General features: G+C 44.2%; 4 protein-coding genes across 8 annotated transcripts in view; 3 read left to right on the forward strand and 1 right to left on the reverse strand.

Moving 5' to 3' along the window:
• Positions 1–1,486: 1,486 nt before the first annotated feature.
• Positions 1,487–16,890, reverse strand: CRYAB (crystallin alpha B). 4 transcript variants are annotated; one of them, XM_054693092.1, is made up of 4 exons: positions 16,880–16,890; positions 4,184–4,582; positions 2,942–3,064; positions 1,487–1,827 (listed from the first exon to the last, which is right to left on the reverse strand). In XM_054693092.1, the coding sequence occupies exons 2-4, from the start codon at positions 4,382–4,384 to the stop codon at positions 1,624–1,626; spliced, it is 528 nt and encodes a 175-aa protein (XP_054549067.1). In that variant the 5' UTR covers positions 4,385–4,582; positions 16,880–16,890; the 3' UTR covers positions 1,487–1,623. The 4 variants fall into 4 exon arrangements, with proteins under 4 accessions (XP_054549067.1, XP_054549068.1, XP_037360152.1 ...); XM_054693093.1 differs by lacking the exon at positions 16,880–16,890 and adding an exon at positions 7,922–7,933; XM_037504255.2 differs by lacking the exon at positions 16,880–16,890 and having other exon boundaries at positions 4,184–4,661.
• Positions 5,368–6,699, forward strand: HSPB2 (heat shock protein family B (small) member 2). The gene is made up of 2 exons (XM_037504257.2): positions 5,368–5,557; positions 6,044–6,699. The coding sequence occupies exons 1-2, from the start codon at positions 5,464–5,466 to the stop codon at positions 6,496–6,498; spliced, it is 549 nt and encodes a 182-aa protein (XP_037360154.1). The 5' UTR covers positions 5,368–5,463; the 3' UTR covers positions 6,499–6,699.
• On the forward strand, positions 9,940–16,238 carry CUNH11orf52 (chromosome unknown C11orf52 homolog). The gene is made up of 6 exons (XM_037505253.2): positions 9,940–9,956; positions 10,036–10,215; positions 13,354–13,449; positions 14,187–14,224; positions 15,150–15,208; positions 15,449–16,238. The coding sequence occupies exons 2-6, from the start codon at positions 10,184–10,186 to the stop codon at positions 15,692–15,694; spliced, it is 471 nt and encodes a 156-aa protein (XP_037361150.1). The 5' UTR covers positions 9,940–9,956; positions 10,036–10,183; the 3' UTR covers positions 15,695–16,238.
• DIXDC1 (DIX domain containing 1) overlaps positions 16,726–24,321 on the forward strand; it is a 69,246-nt gene continuing 61,650 nt past the window's right edge. Inside the window, exons 1-3 of one of the 2 annotated variants that reach the window (XM_037505258.2) lie at positions 16,847–16,854; positions 17,319–17,402; positions 17,929–18,020. In XM_037505258.2, the coding sequence (XP_037361155.1) occupies positions 17,964–18,020 (57 nt within the window). In that variant the 5' untranslated portion in view covers positions 16,847–16,854; positions 17,319–17,402; positions 17,929–17,963. Of the gene's footprint in view, positions 16,855–17,318; positions 17,403–17,928; positions 18,021–24,321 lie in introns of both variants that reach the window. The other variant, XM_037505257.2, reaches the window with a different exon arrangement.

The raw sequence follows: 24,321 nt of genomic DNA on the forward strand, positions 1-24,321 counted from the left end.
AAATTGTGTATTTATTTAAACATTTTGTTATTTACATTGTCTGTATTGTTAATTTCTCTTTTCTGCTTCAAAAGTTCCACCATTGTTATGTATTAGGAACAGAGGGATTGTATTACATATGAACTTAATTTTTCTAGCTCATCAAGAAATCTATTCCTTGTTTACTCTTTGACCTACCACTTTTCTGAAATTATATTTATGAAAGTGAAAGTTTTGCTCAATCTAATAAGACTTCAGCCCATATTATTTGACTTTTATAATCTCCTTTTGATAATCCATTTGATTCCCTTCCTCTTTCTTCTTGAAACATCATTCTTTTATCTCTGTGACATTGTGCTAAAGTTTTTCTCCCATCTTGTTGACCACTTCTCTTTCTCTGCTAATTTTATGTTAGCCTTTCCAGTGATTCTGTATTGGCCCTCTACCCCCACTTTTTTGCTAACCCTAGATGATACTATCAACTCGCATATCTTCAGTTCCCACCCATGCACTTCCAAATTCTAAATGTATACTTTATCCTAGATGTGTCTCCAGAGCACCGAACATCCACATCCAACTAGGTATTGAATACCTCCATTTGAATTCCCAAAGATTCCACAAACTCTATATATCTACAATTTTATCATAATCTTATGTTGAAAAAAATTTCCCCCTAATACATCCAATATTTTGGTAAATTACATAGCTCTTGTTTATGTATTTTAAGTACTTTCTTATTTCTAACACTGTACATAATGTAATATGTTCACACAGTTATCAAAACCAGAAATCAAGGAATAATTTGACTTCCCCTTTCTCATCCTCCCCATTCAAGCTCTATAAATTCTATCTCCATGTTATATCTTAGTTATGTCCTCTCCCCTTTTTCATCTCTACTGCCGTTGCTATATTCCAACTTCCCATTATTTCTTACTCAGTTTGCAACCCTTTTGGTTGATGTCTCTGTTTTCCCTTTTGTCCCTCCCTTATTGACAACTCTTGCTCCAAGAGCGAATACAAAAAAGCAAACTTGATCATGTCACTTAGTTAAAATCCCTCATTGGCTTCTATAGACTTAAAAGTAACACTGGGGACACCATCCATCTCTTACCTAGTGACATGATTAATTTCAGAGTTGCATCAAGGCCTTTTATGCATTCTTATCCAGAGTTCATTCAGGTCTGTTTTTAGAACTGAGAGCCAAAATCAGAATGGGAGGAGAAAGAGGAACTGACATTCCTTGAACTCTGCCAAGGGCTTCACTTACTTTTTCTCCCTAATTTACTCCTTCCAACAAGTGTAAAATCACTACCCCATGTTATAAATAGAAGACTTGAAAACTAGAAAGGTTAAGTGTCAGCTAAATTTATACCATTAGTAAGTAATGGAGAGTCATTCTGACTCTAATCCCTAGAGCCCCCTAAATCATGTGATGATTAAATAGATCTGCTGTATTTGTATATTTATTTCAAAGCATGCAGAATATTCAAACACAAGACAACCAGCAGTTGCTGAATGATATTTTATTAGCTTAATAATTTGGGCCTGCCCTTAGCATTAATAAGCTTCAGCACTAGTCGCATGGTTTCCATTTACTGGTGGGAAAATGTTCTTGTTTTAAAAAATACAATTAGAGAAGGGCATCTACTTCTTGGAGGCTGCAGTGACAGCAGGCTTCTCTTCACGGGTGATGGGAATGGTACGCTCAGGGCCCAAGGCCTGTTTCCTTGGTCCATTCACCGTGAGGACCCCATCAGATGACAGGGAGGAAGTAATGGTGAGAGGGTCCACATCAGCAGGGATTCGGTACTTCCTTTGGAACTCCCGGGAGATGAAGCCGTGTTCATCCTAATCCAAGAGATTGAGGACAAAAGGAGAGAGCTAAGAACAGGAATAGTACCACTTGTCTAGAACTCAGACTCCTTCCTCAGAGGTGTGACCAAATGTTATGGCAACATAAGAGAAAAATATTTTGTTGGGGGCTAAGACGAAGCTGACCAGGTGATCATTCATATCAGTATGAGTCTGGAAAGTCTGAAATAGCCCCAGACTTCATAATTCTTCAAACCCTCAGTTGTGGATATGTTTAGGAGTATTTCGCAAAGGTTTAAATCAGTGCTTGTTGGGACTACAGGATTTGGAATCTCATTCAGCATGGAAGATGTGAATCCCTCAGATTGTCCTAACTCCTCAGGAATGTCTCAGAATGCTACAGATCAATAGAATAGTTCCCTATAGTTCCCCATCTAGGGAAACTATGACCCAAATTTAAATCATAAATCATAAAACTGAAACAGTCTGAGGACATCAGACTATAATGCATGATGTACAAAATTCTGTTATTTTGAATTGATGAGAAGCAAACTCATTTAAAAGCCCTCCCAGAAAGAAGCTTTTCTGTTCACAATTTCCTCATAGTAGTTGATCCTAACATTTATACTTGCTGAATGTCAAGCATTTATTCAGACAGACTCTCAATGATCTGATTCCCACATGGGCTAGCAGAACCAGGGTACCAAGGTGAACTCTGAAACTTAGGCAGTCCAAGTGGTTCAGCATTAAGTTCCCTAGGGAGCTTTTAAATGCTTATGCCCGGGTTCCAGCTCCTGAAAATTCTAATTTTGTTGATCTGAGATCATCCTTGCATTGAGGTTTTTAAAACTTTCTTTGGTGATCGTGTATTGTGACCAAGGTTAGTGACAGCACTAGCAACCACTGGCTTAAATAAGGCATGAGCATCACTTCTATCCCATGAAAACAGATCAAATCAAACACCCAAGGCTACTTCTCTGACCAACTAGAGCAACAGCTCTGTCCCTAATTCAGTCTTCTAGCCACTGATTTGTAGCCCTTGATTCAGACCCTTAGAACTGGAATGGTGCCAGCCTCAGAGACTGGTCTCAGTGTCTGGCATATTAGTGTGCACTGAATGAATGGGCAGAAATGAAAACAAGTGGCTTACCTGGCGCTCTTCATGTTTGCCGTGCACCTCAATCACGTCTCCCAGCACTTTGACCTTGAGTTCCTCCGGGGAGAAGTGCTTCACATCCAGGTTGACAGAGAATCTGTCCTTCTCCAGACGCATCTAGGTGGAGGAGAGAGGATAGCAGAAAAGATGGTGAGAATGTGGATTATCCTGGTGTAGTCTCATCATTCTATAGATTTGCTTTCTTTCCAGATAGCTCAAAGCTTTCTATCCTCTTTTCAGCTTAAAGTCCTTTTTTGAATAAACGTGGCTCTCTAGTTCAGGGGAGGCCCTGCAGTGGCACCCAAGGCATACTGCTTGGACAGCAGGCTCAAACTTTAGGTACAAGGAAGAAGACAGGCCACCCAAGGGGGCCAGTCACCAGGATGAGTCTGGGGATGACTTCTGCTGCCTCTTCAACCCCAGCGCCTGGCCTTGTCAGTTGTCTGTGAGACAAAGGCCCCTTCTTCTTGCTCATGTCTCTGCCAAGTTTCCCACCCACTCAATCTGGAATGTTCTGCTAGCCCTGATTGTCCTTCCAAAGCCCTTGCCCACTCAGCTCCTGTTTACTCACACTTGCATATTTTTAAACCAGAGTATTATCTGTGACAGCTTCTATCAACCTTATCTGTTTGACTACATTCTTCCACCATCTCAGAACAAGCAGGGGTCCCAAGACTGGCCTTACATTCTTTCCTCCTAAGGCTTGGACCCAAGCCAGGCCCTGTCACAGCCCTGAAAAACCTGGAAGATCATTGCAGCGGGGAAGAGAAAGGAAGAAAATAGTGGGTTGCTACTCCAGCTTCAGCCAGCGGGGATGAAAACTCAGAATAAGGTAGGACTGCCTCCTGGCAATGAAACTCAGGTGATAAAAATTGCCAGGAGAATGAGGTAGTAAAAAAGGTGAGCAAGGAGTCTGAAGGCAGCCTTTTCCCTGTAGATAATAAACCAAACCAGAAAGGGGCATCCTACTAATAAGGTAGGGGACAGAGGATGATCTTCAGATAACATGGAAAGCATTAGATAACATGAAGCAAAGATAACATGAATCAGAATTAGGAGCACCAAATGCAAACAGGTGCTGGGGAGGAAGGCATAGTCACCTCATCTTTCCTCACTGGCGGATACCTAAGCACTCAGACATAGTCAGATACAGGGGGGAGGAAAAGCAGAACAAATGGAGATGTTTCCAGGAAGTTCCAGGAAGAATTCCCCTGTCCTGGCAGAAGGGAGACTTACCTCTGAGAAGCCTGTGTCAATCCAGCTGGATGGCCGCAGGAAGGAGGGCAGCCGAAAGTAGAAGGGGCTCATGGAAGTAGAAGTTGGGAAGAGGTCAGACTCCAGCAGGTGCTCTCCGAAGAACTGGTCGAAGAGGCGGCTGGGGGAGTGGAAAGGAAAGAAGGGGCGGCGGATCCAGGGGTGGTGGATGGCGATGTCCATGGTGGCTAGGTGAGTGTTGGGTGTCAGCTGGCTAGTCAGCTTCTTCAACTGCAGCTACAGCCAGCCCCTTATATACACAGTCTTGTGAAGCTTCTGGAATGGTGATGTCAGGGGTTTTATTATCCCAGCTCACTGCCAGTCCATGGAGACTTGTGATTGGGGATTTGGCAGTGTGACACATACCCAGTACTCACTGAGCTAAGAAAAGAGAAACACAAACGCGTCTTAGCTGGCCAGTGACTTGTCCTGGTCTTGTTTCACTGGCTTTCTGTCCACACCCACTGGCATCCCCCACCCCTTTCTCTGGGTCTGGGACAGAGTCAGGAATCCCAAGCAGGCGGGGTGCTGGGCCCCTCCTCTTCTCCAGCTTGCCAGGGGAATTGGGCCAGGGACTATCTTGGGCCTGGGAAGGAACTGGAATCTTCCTAGGCTGGGCCCCAGGGACATTAACCCTTTGTGAGTACCTGGGGGAAAGCAGTGATCACCAACATTCAGTGCCAGACTGCTGTGCAGCACCCTGGGCTGAGCTGAGTTCAGGAAAGGACCCTGACATTGATCTGGGTATGAAGACCCCCTAAACATGCACACCCCTCTTCTCAAAGAAAGCAGAATGTTTCTTGCATCTTTCACCTAATGTGGTTGGCAGAACATTCAATCCAGGAGAGTTTTGTGAGGTAGGGTGCAGGGTGCCTGGGACAGGGGAGAAGAAAAGATGGTGTGGGAAATGTGCAAACTGCCAGCTAGGCCTCGCCAGGGTCTCAGGCACCAGCTTCCCTTGCCCAGCTCGCTCCCCAGCCTGGGCCTCAGCTGTCCCCTTGGCCCCCAGCAACAGCTGAAGGGCGTGTGGGGGGAGGGCAGGTAGGAAATGAGGGGGGGTCCGTGCACTGCCCTCACACAGTCATCGCTGGCGCTCAGGGCTGGGCTCCTCGCCCCTCCTCCCCCAAGCTAGGCACTATTTTGGGTGGTGTAGACCCCGCCCCCACCTCTGACCAAGCCTGGGCTCTCCAGGCAGCTGGAGGGGTCCCGCGGAGCCTGTTGGGGCAGTAAGTTCGACCAGGGCCACCTACGCATCTGCAGCCATGTCGGGCCGCTCGGTGCCACATGCCCACCCAGCCACCGCGGAGTATGAATTTGCCAACCCCAGCCGCCTGGGTGAGCAGCGCTTCGGAGAAGGTATTTCACAGACGCCACCTCCCAGCTTCCCACCCCCACCTCCCGAAATTCTGGGCAGGTCTCCCAACCGGGCTGGCCACTACCCCACTCCGGGCTTAACTGAACTCTTGGGCCAAGCTCTCTCCCACCCCAGACTGCCGGCCACCCCCAGCAAGCTGGGCGCCTTCCCCTTCTTTTGACCTCAATGCAGGCTTGGTGGTGCCCTAGCCGCTCTGATGCCTGCCCCCTGGCCCCTCGCAGCTCGCAGCTCGCAGGCTAGCTCCCAAACCCGCTTTGCTCTCCACCACTGCTGCCCTCTCATTTCCTTTCTCAGTCCCCTATGCCCAGCTGCCTCCTCCTAACCTCCTGCCTCCCCTTCTTGGCTTCTCCAGACACCCCTCTGTGGGTCCCTCCCTCCCTCCTGCTCTCCCTAGCGCTCTTCTGCTCTCCTTTCACTCCTGTTCCCACCTTATCCTACCTGGTGCCTTCTCTCTCTCTACCCCTCAGGCCTCCTGCCAGAAGAGATCCTGACCCCCACTCTCTACCATGGCTACTATGTGCGGCCCCGGGTCACCCGAGCTGGGGAGGGCAGTAGGGCAGGGGCCTCGGAGCTCAGGCTCAGTGAGGGCAAGTTCCAAGCTTTTCTGGATGTGAGCCACTTTACCCCAGATGAGGTGACTGTGAGGACTGTGGATAACCTGCTGGAAGTGTCTGCCCGCCACCCCCAGCGCCTGGACCGCCATGGCTTCGTCTCCAGAGAGTTCTGCCGCACCTATGTCCTGCCTGCTGACGTCGACCCCTGGCGGGTCCGCGCCGCCCTCTCCCACGATGGCATCCTTAACCTGGAGGCGCCTCGGGGTGGCAGGCATTTGGACACAGAGGTCAATGAGGTGCACATCTCCCTGCTCTCTGCGCCTCCTGACCCAGAGGAAGAGGAGGAGGGCACCAGAGTCGAGGCCTGAGTGCTACAGACCTGGCACCCAAGGGAATCCTGAATCCCAGCGGTGATGTGGGCAGCTGCCCACCACCCCAGAGGGAGCAGCATCCTTGGGGGGAGGGAGAGGGCATGGTCCACAATGTGTGGTTTGGTCCTTTGGGACATGCATTTTTGGCTTAGTTTGGTTTAGTTCTGGGTGGATGTGAATAAACCCAAATCTCAGGGCTTTGTTTGTGCTGCTCCCTATTCTGTGACCTGGAGGATGGCATGAGCAGGGAGGGAGGAGGTCACACCACCTAAACAAAAAGCTCCTCAGATGTGCCCACGTCACAGCACCCCAGCTCGCACTTGGATGCTGAGATCACACCCTGAAGCTGACACTGGCTCCAGACCAAATTCCTACCCATAGTTTTCTCACCGTGCAACAAAAGAGAGCATGATCCTGGGAGGGAAAAGGGATATGCCATCCAAACATCCCAGAGAACAGTCTGAGCTGGTGATTAGAGACACAAAGACAAGGGTCTCCAGACTGTCTGACCTGTTTGGAGCAGGGGTTGGGAAAATAGTTTTTAGTTGGAGGGAGTTACCTAAAGCCCTGTTTTCCCATACTAAGGTCGGTCTGCTGAAAATGGTGTCTGATTCTGAGGGACAGGGTGTGTATACACTGGGGCACAGGCACAATCTCTGCCATTGTCACCAAACCCCAAAGTCTCCCCACCATCTGCACAGGAGAGGCCGTGGAAAGAAAGTGTTGGAAAGTCTCTAATCTTGGAATATCCCAAAGAGAGGGAACACTGCAACCCCTCACTCATTTCAAGACTAAATGCAAGTGATCAGGGCTCTTGGTGATGACAAGAAACTTCCTTTGAAATACAGTTTTATTTTTTTTTTTTTTTTAATAGAGGCATGTTTTATTTATTTATTTATTTATTTGTTTGTTTTGTTTATACATGCACTGGGTACAGTCAGAAGCGCGGGAGGGTGAGAGAATTCACCAGAGCCAGAGCGGGGAGCAGAGCAGGCAGAAGGACCGAAGTACACTGCTGAGGGGAGCAGCGGGCGGCAGGAGAGGTCTGCGCGCCATGAGGGACCCTCCTCTGGTGGCCGGGGAGCAGCCGGGGATCGAACCGGCACCGCAGAGGCCGCGGGCAGCTTCGCAACCCAGCGCTCAACCGCTGCGCCACCGGGGAGGCCCCTGAAATACAGTTTTAATACTAGGAGTACTGTGTGTACAGAAAAATCTGGGTCTCTGACCCCTCACCCCTCAATTACTTTATATTCATGAGAGCATGCTTGTGTATGATTTCAGGAGTGTCCAGAAGAACTTCCTGCCCCCAAATAAATATTTCACCAGGCTGGGGGAATCCTGAAATTCTCCTAGAAAGTGGTTGACTTTTGGGGGTTTCAGACCCATTTGAAAATCTGACAAAAGTTATAGATCTTCTTACCAAAAAATACACAGACATTCCCAAGTTGGACATGGATCTGTAGACCCCCATGGATAAGAATCCTCAGTTGCCAAATGTAGTTTTTGGTTAAAGAATTATTGTCTGTTAAAAGTGAACATGCTTTAAAAAAATAAGGATTGATATATTCCTTTGCTTATTCATTCAACAAATATTGTCAAATCCCAAGTAAATTATTGGAGATATATATATATTGTCTTTTATTGTCTAATCTCAAGAATCTATAATATCTAATTGAGGATAAAAAGAACTTTAAAAGGACTCTTGTTTAGATTTAACCCAGAACAGCTTCATATTGATATGTTTTGTAAGTGAGGTTTTTAACATAAGTTGTTTTTGGTTTTTTTTTTTTTTTTTAAAGAAAGGATTTCTTAGCTAGGAATTTTTTTTTTAAATGTCTGATTTAATTCAAATCCCCTACTCCATTTAAGTACTTTTTAGATATCAGTCAATTTCTGGACATTTTGAGTGATAAAGAACTTAGAACTTCATAAAGTAGCCTAATTCTTTCTCCTTTTGTATATATCAATTACAAATTCTTCCTTCTATTAAATAAAAATCTGCATCTCAGTAACTTCTGCCTGTATGTCCAGAAAATAAATGTAATCTTTCCTTAATGTCTAGCCTCTTAAAAGTAAATACCATCCTATTTTCTTAAGTCTTCCCTTTCCCAACTAACCATACCTTTTCTTTTCATCAGACAATTTTCTCTGGAACACATTGCCTTTTGACAGTATCACTTGAAATTCATCTTTAGACCTAAAATTGTTATTCTAGCCATGGAACTGGCTATTACCAATTTCAATAATAATTGAATAATAAGTGCCTTGTTTATCACCCGAGGCTTCTGTTAATGCTATTTCAGGTGTGTCAGGTTTTCTGTCTATCATACACCTTTGGTTCCTTTGGAGTTTCTGGTCATATAAATTTTATTAGGTGTTTTCCTTTAAATCAGAGAGGATGTGGCTGGAAAGAGACCACATTATAGATGGCTTCGAGTGCCAGATTTAGAAGTCTGGGTAACAGGATGAAAAGAATCAGCTAATGGTAGAGTACAGAATGGATTTGCAGGGAGAAGCACACACTTGTGCAATAATCCAGCACAAGATAATAAAGGAAGATGTTTTACCGTCTGACAATTCATTAGGAACAAAAAGTAATAACACTTGCTAAAACTTTCTGAGCGCTTCCTATCTGTCAAGTCCTAGAGTAGTGCTTTCTATGCGTTATCTCATTTAATCTTCACCACAACCCTTTTCATAAGGAAAGGAGATGGGAAGGAGCAAAGAGTCCAGGGTGTACTCTGTGGAATGCAGAGCTGAATACTGCTTGGGTGCTGAGCAGCCACAAGGCTCATACAATACTGGAAATGAGAATAAGATGGAATGAAAACACTGAAGACAAGCCTTTTGGGTTTCCTAATTCTCCCCAAGTCCATATTTTCTACAGAGAAATTAGCTTGACTACATCTTAGTTGCTGGTGAGTGTGGAAGGAATCTGACTTGGGATCACTGGAAGGAGAAGCTGAGTTGATGGGTAAGTAGAGTTTCTGAAGGTCTGTACTGGGGATGGGGAAGTGAGTGGTTTAGAAGTGCTGAAGCATCGTAATTGTCGAATCATATGATTTTTGACCAGAAAATGGATTACATAATGAGTCCGGTCCTCCATTTTACAATTCTAGAAAAAAGTTTGCCCACATTTATTCCACTATCCAAAAGGAATTCATTTTCCTAAATCTTAATTTCCAGGAGAGTCCAGTATTCAAACCCAGAGTCTGACAGGGACAAGAAGAAACTGATACTGATTGTCTTGAAAGTGAAACTCAAGCCTGACCAGTGCTGGGCAGGCATCAGGTGGGACTCTCAATATTATAGCGAGTATATTTCAATGACAGTGTGAGGAAGCAGAGAACCCCTTCCCAAGGAAACCCAGAGCCCCTTTCTCTCTTAGGTTGCTTTTCATTGAAGCCTGAGGCCCAAAGTCTCCAGTTTCTTCAAAGCAGCTCCAAATTCCGAAGGTGAGATAACGCACCTGGAGCCAGTGTGTGTTCCTCTACCCTTTGGCTAGGAGGAGTCACCTGGGAATCCTTCCAGCAGGTGGCTTCCAAAGTCCAACCTGCTGGGTTGAAACCTGACACTTGACAGACTCCGCGGGAGCTGCCACAGAAAGTGGAACCAGGAACCAGGAAATGCTGAAGCCTCTTTACATAGAAAAACAGCCAGGCTCCCTCCGAATCAGAGCGCCATGGGAAACGGGCTGTGCTGTGGGGGAAGCTGGTGAGTAGGGGCAAAGGGTGAGGGTAACGTCTCTGCCAGTGGACTTGGAGGTTGGAGAATAAGAGAGAACCTGCAAATGGCTCCTGGTCAGTCATCCTCCCACTACCTTCTTTCTAACCTGGTGTGTCTGGTGCCCATACCACAGCAGCACCTCCTTCTGTGCGCGCTCCTTTCAGGAGACCTTAGAAAACACAGCCATGTCAGCTTTCTGAAGAATGACCAGAGCAGGGCTGGATAGTCGATTTTCATTATTTCTCTTTGTGCTTGTCACCCTTTCCTTTTAGCATTTGAGAGCTTAGTATATGCTGGAGCAATTTTTAAATCTTATTTAATTTTTCCAACAATTCCATGAGGTATGTGGTCTTACCCCTCCTCCTGTTATACAGTGCAACAGCCCAGAAACTCAGGCTCAGAGACATTACCTTGTCCACGGTCACATGACTAGTAAGCAAATAACCCAGATTCCAATCCAGGCCTGTCAAATAGTGCCTTTCAGATCAAGCAAATCCTATTTAGAGAACTGTTTATTTCAAAAGGGCAAAAATGGGGAGGAGCATATCCATGGAATATTTGAATATAATTTTCACACTTAATGGCTGCGTGACCTTAGGCAAATCCTGTAACTTCTCTTTCTATTCATTATAAAATATTGATGATATGACCCACATTGTTTAAATCACAGATTTAAAGAGCAAAAGATATGTGACAATCTCACAATAAATTATTTGGTGTATCTTTATTGTTCTTTCTCAGAGTTATCACTATAAACCTCTGGTTTATCTCATCCACAGCCTTCATAGTCATTCATGCCTAGGTTAACCTTAAGGATGACTCGTTTATGATGAAATCATCTTCATATGTAGAGAGAAAGGTGAGGTACATTAGAACAGTACCTATGATTCAGAGTCAGTATATTGGATTCAAGACATACCCCTACTACTCTTCCATGTATCTAACCATTCATTTCCTAAACAAATATTTTATTGAACACCTAGGTGGAATAGGCATAGTGATAAATGTAGAATAGATAGTAATAATAGCAAGTTCTGTCCACGCTTCCTTGAGTAAGATACCAAAGTTCTAGGGCCTTAATTGACCCAATTGTAAAATGGGAACAATAATATGTTTCCTGGGATGACATGAGAATTTAAAAAAAGCAATTTTTTAAAACTCTGAAAAGTCCTACTGACTCATGATATCTAGAAACATATAGAAGCTTCTAGAGACAGTATAACAGCTTTTTTTCCCCATTCCCTTTCAAATCTAGAAACATATAGAAGCTTCTAGAGACAGTATAACAGCTTTTTTTCCCATTCCCTTTCTTTCTTTCTTTCTTTTTTTAAAGATTTATTTATACAAGAACTGGGGTACAGGTCAGAGGCGAGGGAGAGTGAGAGAATTCACCAGAGACAGAACAGGCAGACAGACTGAAGACACTGCTGAGGAGAGCAGCGGGCAAGGCAGGAGAGGTCTGCCCCACCATGTGGGTTTCTCCCTGGGCCTGCTGCGGACAGCTTGACAGTGGGGTGCTCAACCCGCTGCGCCTCCAGGGAGGCCCCCCATTCCCTTTCTTTCCAAGTCCCCTTCTTCTTTAGTTTTGGCCAGTTTTTCCTCTGATGGAGGTCAGCCATTACTGACAAAGATTAAATACTCACCACCGTGCTAAGTAATTTACTTTTACTGTTTGATGTAATTCCTACAATAACCCCGTGAGATTTAGTTTCTATATCCTCATTTTATTTTTAAGAAAATGAGAAAAATTATAAATTTGCAAAGGTCACACAACAAGTTTGATGTCTGTCTGACTCCACGGCTGTGGCTAGAAAAGACACCAGATATTCTAACCAAATTATTTTTTTTTCTCCTCATGATCCCAGTAAACTTCCAGAGACCTCAAAATACTGTGACAATTGAAAAAATATTTAAAAATATTTTTATGAAATATTTTAAGTATGAAAGTAATATACTTCCACTGTAGAAATTATGGAAAATACCAAAGAGCAGAAACTAAGAAGGAACCATAACTATAAACACGCAAAGGTACAGAAACATTTTGGTATATTTCCATGTAACCCTTTAATATAATTCCATGTATAGTTTTTGCCCCCAGATATCTTAGCTTTTAATTAATTAAATAAAAGTAAAATTTTCCACACTCAGAGTTTTTTGAGAGCTTGTTTGGAGGTTCTAGCAGGAGAGCATACCCTTGACTTAAGAACTGTCTCTGCAGAAGGCTGCTCTCTTCCACCAAGCGCAGCATAGGGAGCAGTGAGGGAGGAGGGGAACAACTGCCTAGCTGGCCAGATTATCAGGAAAAATCCTGGTGATGAGTGGGGTGACATGTCGTAACTACATTGTCATCATATCCCCAACATCTTTCTTAAATGGATATTGATTAAATGTTTCATTGATGAGCTATACCAGTTACTGATGTTGGACATTTGAGATATTTCCTAATTGGGGCAATTATAATCATTGCTACAGTGAGCATGTTATTTCTGCTGATATGAAAATGCTATAACGTAGCATGTGCCCATTTATGTTTAAGGCTGCTTATACTTATTGCCCATTGTATTCTAGAAAGGTTGCACCAACTTTTATTCCTACTACCAATGTAGGAGAGTACCCATTTAGTTTCCTTAACTCTGAGCTAAAAATAAAATCCTACCACCTACAAATCATATTGTATATGCCACTGGGACTGTGTCCAAGCATTGTGCAATATTCAACATTGGGAACAGACTCTGTTCACTAAGGTTGAGTAACCCATGTCTATGCTATTTTAGAATTAATATTCTCTTTATCCACTTAAGTAGATGTAAGTAGGAAGACAATAGTGACATGAGGCAAGGAGTTAGAGGCTAGGATAAGGCTATGACTAGGCAACAATAAGAGATAGGAAGAGATGAAGTGGTAGAAGAGAAAGTAGAAAGATCCAGGGATAGTTTCAAAGGTTTTTTCTGAACCACCTGTAGAATTCAGATGGAGGCGGTTACAGTTCTCAGTATAATGTGTCTCAACTCAGCAATCTGCGATAAACTCAAAAATCCAAACTAAAACACAAATCCCTGTCAGATGTGTGGAAAAATTCCATAGTAGTGAAATGAACATGATTTACAACTCTCTCCCTCTCATTAGCAAAAGAAGAAAACTTCCATCAGGAGACGTAAATCAGACAAATATGGTTGGCTCTGGTGACAGTTGGAAATGTACCAGCAAGAAAAAGAATGGGAAGTAAGTCCTAAACTATGCTGCCTGTTTCCTTAGACAAGTGTTGTCTCTGTGACCATCAAAGAGTTGATAATCACATAGACACACTCCATTGGGACACCAGAGGCTCAGAAATGAATGTCTGTCCTGCAATGAGAGTGAGGTAGCTGAGTCACTCACCAAATTCAGAGTTCCCCGTGCTTTGGATGTTAAAGGTTAAATATATCTCACTTTCTCTGTTAATTAAAAACAAGGACAGGAAGCAAAAGGGAGGTCACCTATTAGGAAAGTGTTTGCAGGGGCCCTAACTAGTTAACCCTGGATGTGGCAGCTTCTATGACCCTGGGTTGGCAGAGACCTTGGAAAAAAGATAATATGGAAGAAAAAGCAAGAGGGTCTCTGAATCCAGGAATATCCCATTATTTGGCAGATTTCCCTTGCTCTCTGCTGGGATTAGCCTGTGACAATCCCAGAATAGCCCACAACCCAGCTACATCCCTGGCAGGCAGTGCCTGGCTGAGTGAGGCTGTATTTTGGGTTTGGTTATGTCAGTTGTACCACTTCACCTTCCAGAACCATCCCTTTAGATGTGGAGTACCCTTGGTGAATGCTTTGGGGCTGGCCCAGGGTGAATCTGTGTTAGAGGGAGGTAGGAAAGGTCATCCTAGAATGTTGATGGGACCACAGAGCAAATGATGAAGGAGGGAAGGCAGAGGCCAGGGGGACTCTTACACATGGGTGACCTGTTTTTCTTTTCACAGGAGCTGCTTATCCTCTCTTCAGAGGGAAAAGATGACGGGTAACTGCAGGGATGGGGGGGGGAGGTGCAAATTACACAAGACAATAGAACCAGCTTCTTTGGAAAGGACCTAAGGGTGGAAAAGAGGAAGTCTTGGACAAAAGGAGAGAGTATACTGAAGAGAATCTTTAGGTAACTGAGTTCAAGATCAGCTCTGAAACTCTGGTTCTGATCCTCCCATTATCTCAGAGTGGCACCATTGACCGCTCATTCTTTCATTCATCCATCCAAGCGCTTGTATCATGCTGCTGGGAACCCAGGAGGCACAAGAGGAAGAACACATTAGCTCAATCCTAAGAGAGTTGAAAATCAAATTTGAGATACTCCTCTATTGCTAATGTAATCCCATCTACTGTGCTATCATAGATGCAGCCTCATGCTGTGAAAGGAAATGCCATGTCAAGGAAATAACAGCAAGTTCACAAGAGGAGGGGAGAAGGGGAGTGGATGCAAGGAGGAGAATGCATTCACTGAACAAAAAAGAGAGAGAGAAACGAGAGTCTGACTTGATTGAAAGTGACCCGCTGGTGTCACTTGTTTGGGGGTGACTGAGCACTTACCACACTGCACACTGCATTGTAATAGTCTCCATACTTGTTTGTCCCCCCTAGTAGGCTGTAAGCTCCCCAAGGCAGAGAAAACAACCTACTCATCCTTCTAATCCCAAAATTCAACACAAAACCTGGTGTTTAACGGGCTCTCAAAATCTATGTGTTCAGCTATCACAGGGGCTGGGGAGAAAGGAGAATGGAGCCTATGATGAGCAGATTGAGCATACAACCGGGATTGTGTACCCAGTTGAGGAGTCTGGAAGTGAAAATGGTAGTAGGGTTTTTAGAAGCCCAATACAATAGTAAGAAAAGTGGGAAACCTCAGTAGAAGCAGGGAAGAGAGAATGGAATGAAGTCAGATTTCTTCCCCTCAGGGAGCCAAGCAAGATGGACACAGAAGCAACAGCAGGAGCTGCAGCAGAATGGTACAAAGGTAATAACAGGTCTTTTCCACCCTTTGGTGGGGGTGGCTGCTCTGACAGGGATCCCACCACCCAGCCTTTTTACTCTGGAGCAGAAACATCTCAGTCATTGGTAAAACTAGTTGGCACTGACTCTCCTGCTTTACTCCACAAAGGAGCAAAGCAAGAGACTCCAGTCTACCTGACCCTGCACTGGAGGTGAGGGCAAAACCAAGGCAAGGATCTCCCTTAACGCTGTCCATTCCTTGCAGGGCCATGACACAGCAAGACATACCTATGAGGTGGTGTTAAAGCATCCCGTGTCTCAAGGGAGGAGTCAAGACCTCAGTTCGGAGAGCAGCTTACATTATGCAGACATTCAAGTGTGCAGTCGGCCCCAGCCACACTCTGCCCAGCGTGTGAAGCACCAGCAGTCAGAAAACAGGACAGAGTATGCCACCCTTCGCTTCCCCCAGGCCACACGCCGCTATGACAGCAAGAACGGGACACTCGTGTGAGCTGTGGGCAGGAGGGGCCTGTCTCCATTTCACCACTACTTCTGAAGGGAGAATCTACTGCTGTGAACTGGGTGGCAGCCTGGGGATGGTGGCTGGCCACATTTTAAATTTAAAGAACTCAGGAGTCCTTGGAATTATGTGCCCCCAAGCTTGCTCTCTTTCCTAAACCTGTCTTTTATTTGCCCCCTGTTCTTTATCTTGGGGTTGTATTTGGGTTAGCCAGAGGGGGATGGAATTCCACATAAAGGGGGTTAGGTTGAATGTGCAGGAAGGTAGGTTTGAGGCCCCCTACCTTTGCTTCTGCTTGAAAGAAAAGTACAGAAAGAACAGGTTACACCTTTAACACTTGAACTGATCTTGTTGGACTTAATAGGCTCTCTTTCACGCATTTTAATTCTAAAGCTGAAGAAGAGGTGTTGTGGAAAAGCTTTCTAAACTTTCACACTGCCCCCTGTGCTGGTATGAGCAAAATATCCTCAGTGGCTAGGCCAAGGTCCCAGATCTAAACAGACAAAAATGAGGCATGGTGGACATTTTCTATCGTAGCAAGGACTTTAGGTCACTGTTACAGCACTGAGAGCCCCAGAAACGCGCCTTGGCTGGTCTGTTGGCTTTCACCAGTGCGGAGCCGCTAGGATCAATAATCCTGTAAGAATTGTCTGGTGCGTTTCCTGGGGTGGGCCTCTGTGCTCCCTAAGCAAGCGCGAGCAGGCCTCACCTGGCCCACCGGCCTTTGGGAAATCAGCCAGCCTGGAGGCCTCGGTGCCCCAGTCTGCCTGCCGGGGCTGGGGTGGATCACGAGCGTAGTTTGGACCTGCAGGAGGCGGACTACCACGTGCAGAAGGGTCCCGACCAGCTAGAGGCGGACCGGCCGGGGCAGGGGGCGGAGCCAGGACTGGCCGGGACAGTGCATTGGGCCGTTAGGAGGCGGGTCTGGACGGTAGGGGGTGGGACCCTTGCTGGTAGAGGCGGGGCCAGGGCCAGCAGGGGCGGGGTCCGGGCCACCGAGACAGGCTCCAGCCGGCTGGAGGCTGGCCAGGCCCTGCTGGCCTCCGCGTCACCATGGCAGCGGGAACGCAGCGACGCTGTAGCAGCTGGATGCCCAGCCCCGAAGGGCCGAGAACAGAGATGTTGAAACCGACGGACCCCTGATTTAAGAGGTAGGGACTGAAAGGTGGCGGGTACCTGGGACGTAGTATTAGCATCGATTGAGCGGCCAGATCAGAACTGGGGACACACGGAAAGTCGAAGGTGACATGAGTAGAAGGAGGCGGGCAGTCTCAGGTTCCGAACACGCTTTGAGCCTCTATAGATTCTTGGAGGTGTAGACTTGCAAAGCTTGGAGATAGGTAAAGCATTTCCCTTCCTCAAACTGAGCACTATCCTCCCCAAAGACTGGTGGCCCTCTCTTTGTCCCTAAAAGGGATGGATGATTCCTTAAGATGGTTAGAATACTGAAAATGGAACCGTAGCACACACAAAAATGTTGATAATGATTGTAGCAACTTCAAAGAGTATGAGGATTAAAATGCCTGGAGCAGTATGTGGTCACTGTTGGCTGCCATTACTACCATCATCGTCATAGTCATCACTATTTCCTGGCCTGTTCTTTGGAACAACCTAGTGCAAGTGGATCCAGAAGAAGGACCAGAGAATGCCGCCTTCACCACTAATTGGCAGAGAAGTGCCCTCACCTATTTCCTATTAGGTAGGAGTAATAAAAATAACTATTTCTAGGCCTTATTTACTGATGGCCAAATAAGCTGATGTAGCTGATAGCACTTTGCAAATTTAAAGTGCTACATAAAATTTTCCACAATAGAAGAGAAATGCTGCTTTTCTAGGTTAAAGGTGAGTTCCTGAGTATGAAGAAAAGTGGGTTTGAGAAGCAGATCTTTCCCTGTTCTCTCTCCATTGTCTTCAGAATCCTTCCTTATAATGTCTTTGATAAATGCTGGGAGGAGGGAACATTTATCCTTGTTTGGCTAGTGAGAGGAGGCATTGCTTTTTATTTGTATTAAAACTAATGACTAGTTTTAAAAATACCAGTGGGGTGATCCTGTTGTGATTATTATCTTGGTATGAATTTCCTGCCAATCAGGGTCCTGCTTTCGACATTTCTAGATAAGTTAGTAGGTTTGGGACAAGGGCCTGACCCTATAGATAGGTTTAGTTTTGGGACTTTTTTCCCCCTATCCTGTATTTTTGCACATTTCTTCATCTTCTATTTTAAGGTGGCCCTCATCCAGCTCTTCTAGGGACTCTGAAGATGGGGACCCAAGTGGTTAAGAGACTCTATAACTCTCTGCTGCCAGCACAGCCCTCTGTAAGTTTCTGCGGTACTGTTGAGAATAGTGTGATGACATTGCAGATATTTCAGTATGGCTCTACAACTGGGGAATTTCTTCATCAGGGACAGGATTGTAATGTATTTGCTTTCTTTTCATGCTTCCCCTTCTTGTGGAAATTATAACTCGCTTGATTCACCATCTTTTTCTGGAATTAATAAAATCAGGCAGAGGATGAAGAATTCTAGCAATTAATCAGAACATTTGCATTATATAAAAGTGTTAAATAAAGTTCGTTATAGAAATAATGCACAATAATTACAGAGCATTTGACAAATATTTCAAAGCATGAAAAAAACCCATTGTCCTTTTCTATCCACAAGCAATCACTGTTAATATTTTAGAATATTTTCTTTTAAGTCTTTTTGTAGCTATATATTTTAGAAGCTTTTTGAATTAAAAATTTTTGACTTTCTTTTTTAACATAATATTTATTAATATGAAATGGTTAAAATATTTCTTTTAATATGGGTACAAATGTTTGGTAAACATTATAATGATTGTACTTTTCATGACCATTGCTCTGTGGTGGGACTTTTAGTTTCCCCTCCCTCCATGGTAAATAATTAATTAATTCCCTAATTTGTAACTTTTCTCTTCGGGTTGAGTCCCAAAAGTGGAATCCCTAGATCAAAGGATGTGAACATTTTAAGTAATAAATTACCTGTTAAAAGGTATCAGATTTTGTACACAACCTTTTAAAAGAGAGAGGGATGCCAGTTGGGAGATATAGAAGTCCTTGGTAGTAATTTGGCTACTTCCTGCAGCCAGTCCCTGAGCCCTGCTGAAAAATTATTGAACAAAACGTCATCAGAGAGTCCTAACACATTGTGCATGGAGGCAGTTGCATTGTTTTCCTTGTAGAGAAACTCAAGGGTCATTTCAAAAATACCCACCAGATGGCACTAGTCTTAATAGAATTTTTACCCATAGGCTAACTGGCAGATAACTTTTGATATGTACATTTTAAAAATTCATGAAGAGTATATTTGCATATCTGCTTTGGCTCAGTTTATATTAAGCACAAGCATCTGGTGATTACTTTGGCCTCTTCCAAATCTAGTCTCTCACCATTTTGTTTCTTTTTTCTTTTTTCTACCCACTCAGTCTGTCACACTCATCCTATACATTCTGTACCCACATGCTAATATTAGATCTTCAATTTTACTAGTTTTACTATTCTTTCTTTCTGACTTGTTTCTTGTGTGTGCGTTTGTGAGTTCTTGAGGTTTTTACTAAAAAATATGGGCCAGGTTATATGATGACATACAGTAGGCACTCAATGTATGTTTAATGAATGTTTAATGAAATAAAGTATTGATGGAGAGGAAACTACAGAGGGATACTAAAAATTATTTATACTTATCTTGGAAAGACAATAAAAGAGACAGAGTCCCATTTTTTAAAAATTACTATAATTAAATGTTAAATGACAGAGAGCTTACTGTGATCTTTGAATTTTCAAGGAAGATGCATTTATTTATTCAGACAGTATCTATTGAGCATCTACTATGTGCCAGGAAATATTCTTGGTTCTGGAGATAAACCAGGAACACAGCATTGAAAATTCCCTGCCTCATGGAGTTCACAGTTTGGACATGAAGAGGTAGACAACAAACAAATAATGAAGCAAATGTAAATACACAAGATGTGATGAATACTATGAAAAAAAGTGAAAGTAAGTCAGGCAAAGAGGTTTGAGAGTACCAGGGTGAAAGGGGTGTTGTTATTTTAAGTAGAGAGGTCTGAGAAAGCCAACGGACAAACTGACAGTTCAGCAAAGACCTGGAGGAGCAGGAGCAAGCCAGGGGTGCTCTGGGGAGGTGAGTGCTACAGATAGCTTAAGAGCAGGTCGGTCTGGACTGTAGCAAAATCAAGAATGGTGAGAGGAATTTCATGAGAAAGTGGGGCTTGAACCAGGCATAATAAAGACTGAGCTGTAGAAGTGTGGGGTGTCTAGGCAGAGGGACAGCAGTGAAGGCACAGAGGGTGAAAATGAAATTTCTATATCTTTAGACAGTGAGGAACCTGCTAACCTGAGCAAAGGTGATTTGAAGGTGAGGCCTGAGGCATCAGCAATTTTTATCTGACACTAGTGTTTGAAGACATTTGCGCAATTGAGCAGCGAGATGAGTGTATTGTCTATGGAAGATGAAGGGGAGCAGACTGGCAGAAGAGACTGGAGATTAAAAGAGCAGTTTTGGAGACAGTTTTGGAGACAGGAAGGTTTGGCACCTTTGCCAGCAGATGTGAGCCTTTTCGCGTTATTTATGCTAATGTCTGTGAAGATAAATGTAATGGAAATCGCAAATTCGTGTTCCTGCCAAGGAACATTGCTAAGGTAAAAAAATAGAAAAAAGATCAAGAAATTATTTCAGAATCATTTAAAAAATCTGCATTGACAAATGTTTTTATTGAAATCACCTTTCTGCTTCAGTGTCATTAACGATTGCCCATAATAGATGTGTTGGCTTTTACATTGGTGTGAATTTCACACATCTTCCTTCCACACAGAGAGAGTCGCTGTCAATATTTTCACTACATGACAATTCTGTTGAAGGCTCCAAGTCCTACTTAGGCTAATATGTTATTATCTGTATTAACAGAAGTGATGAATGAGCTTGCTAATGTTTCCTCCACTGGCTCATTCATTCATTCAACTGAAAACATTTACTGGGTGCCTTCTCTATGGCAAATAAAAGGAATTGTGTAATGACTAAGAACCTGGACTTTGGCACTGTTTAGTAACTTTAGAGCCTAGAGCAAATTACTTATCTTCCTAACCTGTCTTTCTTCACATATAAAACGAGGACAATTAAAACACCCTGCTGTTTATGGCAATTGTGACCATCAAATGAGCTAAAGTATATAAGTGTAAGTTTGCCACGTGCCAAGTACAGGACTTGGCACGGGGTAAAAGATAAATTTTGCTGTTATTACTATTATGTGTAGCTATTTGGATAGCTTTTAGTTAATGAGGGAAGGAGCTGCAGTTGTTGCTAATATTGATATAATACAGGGCTGAAGGGGCCTATCAGAAATCAGGCAGCGTGGTGGAGAGGTAGAGAGAGCAGCTTGGTTACTCTGCCTCTTCTTCCAGGCAGTGAATGAAAGGGCTACAGTGGTGGTAGTGGTTTGCAGGTTTCCCAAGTTCCAGCATCATCCTAGTTATTCCTAGTTCTTTCATTAACCCACTTACTCTCCCAGCTGTTGTGTTGCTATCACAAAGGTATGAAATGGGAAGGATGGAAGGAATAGTAAATAGTGTTGCTTAGAGGTAAAGCTCAATTCTTTACCTGGGTCACTTTATTTTTTTTTAAAGATTTATTTATTTATACAAGAACGGGGGTACAGGTCAGATGCTTGGGAGGGTGAGAGAATTCTCCAGAGAGAGCAGGGAGAAGAACAGACAGATGGACCAAAGACACTGCTGAGGGGAGCAGCAGGAGAGGCAGAAGTCTGCCATGCTATGTGGGTTTCTCCCTGGCTGGCCAGGAATCAAACCTGCACTGCAGAGGTTGCGGATAGTTTCACAGCACAGCGCTCAACCCGCTGAGTCACTGGGGAGGCCCACCTGGGTCACTTTCTAAGGCTGACCATGATAAGCAAGCTGAATATACCTTCTGAGCAAAAAAAATTGCAACTATATGGAATTTTTTGCTTTTTGCAAGGATGAGAGACAGGCTATTGTGGAAATATATAATTTGTGTTTAAATTTGGAAATATTTCTATAGTTTCTATAGGACAACAGAACAGAATATTTAGAAACTATATTATCTTCATTTAAATGAACTCAAACTAAATGCCACTTAAACTTTAGTTCCACATTTGCATTAGCCACACGGCAAGTGCTCGATAGCCACATGAGGCTGGATTGGACAGCACAGACACAGAACACTGGAGAGTACAAATAAAGAACATTGCCACCATGTGGCTACCACTGTTGGCTACCACTGCTATAGAATATGTGGTGGGTGTAATTGTAGACTTCCAGGAAATGGTGCAATTTTGGACCTTACGCCCTATAGTAAATTTTTTTTTTATCCATTCTCTACCATTTTAATTCCCCCAGCCTGTGGGTATGGGACAAGCAGCTTGGGGCTGGGCATCAGGAGCCTCTGGATCAGCTCTTAGCTCCCATACTGGTTTACTGAGTGACTGTGAGCATTGCTCCTAGACTTGCTTCCTTCATCTGTGAAATGATGGAGCTGGGCCAAATGAGATTTTTTTTTTTTCAGCTTTAAAATTCAGACTTTTTTGAGGAACACAGAGCACACAGGTCCTACTTTGATAAAAGTAGGATAAAAGACCTGATGTTTGAGAAACAGTGACCTCTTAGCACAGATAACTGTCACCAGGATGCCTCTGACTTCTTTCTATTTTCTTCTGTTTCCAAAACATGAGTGGTTGTCAACCAATCAGAATCTGCTATCCAGGGATCCACCAGCTGGCTGTTTGGGCTTCGCATGTTCTGTGCACGGAGATGTGTTGCATGCAATTTTATACTGTTGGAAGTTTCACGGTTCTTTTTAAAAAGGGTCTTGTTGCATTAACATGGGTTACTGACACGCTAGGGCTACACTGTGAACTGTGTTTGGGTGCCAGGGGTTCTTCACAACCAGATTCTAAAGGGCTTCCGACTTGTGGGCTGCCCAGAGTCAGGCTGATTTGGCTCCACAGTGTTTCCCCAGACTTAGCCCGAATTGAACTTACAGCTTTTTACCAGCAGCAGCCACTTACCACCTCTGTTGGTCTTCTGTTTTCAGTTTGCTGTGGTCAGAGGGAGGTGTCTCTTCTCAGAAGTAGCTTTGTGCCGAGGAGCTCTAGACATTCAGACAAGATATTCTGGCTGTGCTGGGAGAGGATTTTCTTTCTTTCTTATTTTTTTATTATAATTTTTAAAGATTTATTTATTTATGCATATAAGAACTGGGGTGTAAATCAGAGGTTCTGGGTGTGTGTGAGTGAGAGAGGATTCACCAGAGAGCACGGGGAGCAGAACAGGCAGATCTACTGAAATGCACTGCTGAGGGGAGCAGCAGGCGAGGCAGGAGAGGTCTGCTGCGCCATATGGGTCAGCTCCCTGGCCGGCCAGGAATCGAACTTGTGGTGCAGTGGCTGGCAATCACTTAATAATGCTGTCTTTAACCCCTGCTCCACAAGGAAGGCCCTCCTTTATTATATTGGGGAGGAAAAGATCTTCTTCCTCTCTAGTAAGAAGCAGCAGGAGGAGGAGGATCAGGAGAAGGAGGAAGAAGAGGCCAAGAGGTTGAAGAGGATCCTTCATTTACTTCCTTTTCTTGCTAAGGCACTCATGGGGATTGAGGGAGGAGATCTGGAACTTCTGCACACCCCCCCAGGGCAGACTCCTAGCTCCTCAAACTGTCACTGTCACTGACTAGCTGTGTCCTTGGGCAAGGCCCTGACCTCTGAGCCTTAACGCCCTGTAAGCGCTTCCCTCTGTGCCTGGGATGGCAAAGGGCAACATAATATGGGTGTTCTTCCATCTTCCAGTTTTCCTACAGAAACAAGTATGTACTGAATACAAATGGCTAGTCTTCTTAAAAATAAATCAGCACACTGGGCCTCCCTGGTGGTGCAGCGGTTGAGTGCTGGGCTGCAAAGCTGCCCGCAGCCTCTGCAGCCCTGGTTCGATCCCCGGCCACCAGCGAGGGTCCCACATGGCGTGCAGACCTCTCCTGCTGCCCGTTGCTCCCCTCAGCAGTGTACTTTGTCACATTGCCTGTCCTGCTCTCCGCTCTGGCTCTGGTGAATTCTCTCACCCTCCCGCGCTTCTGACTGTACCCAGTGATTGTATAAATAAATAAATAAATAAATAAATCTTTAAAAAAAAAAATCAGCACATCTGTGGTTTCAAAAATTAGAAATGGGAATGGCTGTTTCATTTATTTGGGCAGGCGTTTTTTGTTTGTTTTTTGAGACTCTTTACTTTTTTTTTTTTTTAAGAGTTATTTATTTATGCACACAAGAGCTAGGGTACAGGCCAGAGGTGAAGGGGGTGAGAGAATTCACCAGAGACAGAGTGGGGAACAGAACAGGAAGACTTACTGAAGGGAGCAGCAGGAGAGACAGGAGATGTCCACTGCGCCATGTAGGTAGCTCCCTGGCCGGGGATCAAACTCATGCTGTAGTGGCTGCGGACAGCTTCATAGGTTGCATCTTTTTTTTTTTTTGTTTTTGTTTTGCAAGTTTTTTTTTTTTTTTTTCTTTTATAGAGGCATGTTTTATTTATTTACTTGTTTGTTCGTTTTTCGTTTA

The sequence above is a fragment of the Talpa occidentalis genome, unplaced genomic scaffold (genome assembly GCF_014898055.3).
Source record: "Talpa occidentalis isolate TD23 unplaced genomic scaffold, MPIMG_talOcc4v2.1 talOcc4.12, whole genome shotgun sequence".
Taxonomy (NCBI): Eukaryota; Metazoa; Chordata; class Mammalia; order Eulipotyphla; family Talpidae; genus Talpa; species Talpa occidentalis.

What these genes read in the sequence shown, in the direction of transcription:
- CRYAB (XM_054693092.1), bottom strand. Translation starts at nt 4,384, where the DNA reads ATGGACATCGCCATCCACCACCCCTGGATCCGCCGCCCCTTCTTTCCT. An exon ending in TTGACACAGGCTTCTCAGAG is followed by an intron (nt 3,065 to 4,183) that starts GTAAGTCTCCCT and finishes TCCTCCACCTAG; the next exon opens with ATGCGTCTGGAGAAGGACAG. An exon ending in GCAAACATGAAGAGCGCCAG is followed by an intron (nt 1,828 to 2,941) that starts GTAAGCCACTTG and finishes CTCTTGGATTAG; the next exon opens with GATGAACACGGCTTCATCTC.
- HSPB2 (XM_037504257.2), top strand. Translation starts at nt 5,464, where the DNA reads ATGTCGGGCCGCTCGGTGCCACATGCCCACCCAGCCACCGCGGAGTAT. An exon ending in TGAGCAGCGCTTCGGAGAAG is followed by an intron (nt 5,558 to 6,043) that starts GTATTTCACAGA and finishes TCTACCCCTCAG; the next exon opens with GCCTCCTGCCAGAAGAGATC.
- CUNH11orf52 (XM_037505253.2), top strand. Translation starts at nt 10,184, where the DNA reads ATGGGAAACGGGCTGTGCTGTGGGGGAAGCTG. An exon ending in AGCAAGAAAAAGAATGGGAA is followed by an intron (nt 13,450 to 14,186) that starts GTAAGTCCTAAA and finishes TTCTTTTCACAG; the next exon opens with GAGCTGCTTATCCTCTCTTC. An exon ending in TCAGAGGGAAAAGATGACGG is followed by an intron (nt 14,225 to 15,149) that starts GTAACTGCAGGG and finishes TCTTCCCCTCAG; the next exon opens with GGAGCCAAGCAAGATGGACA.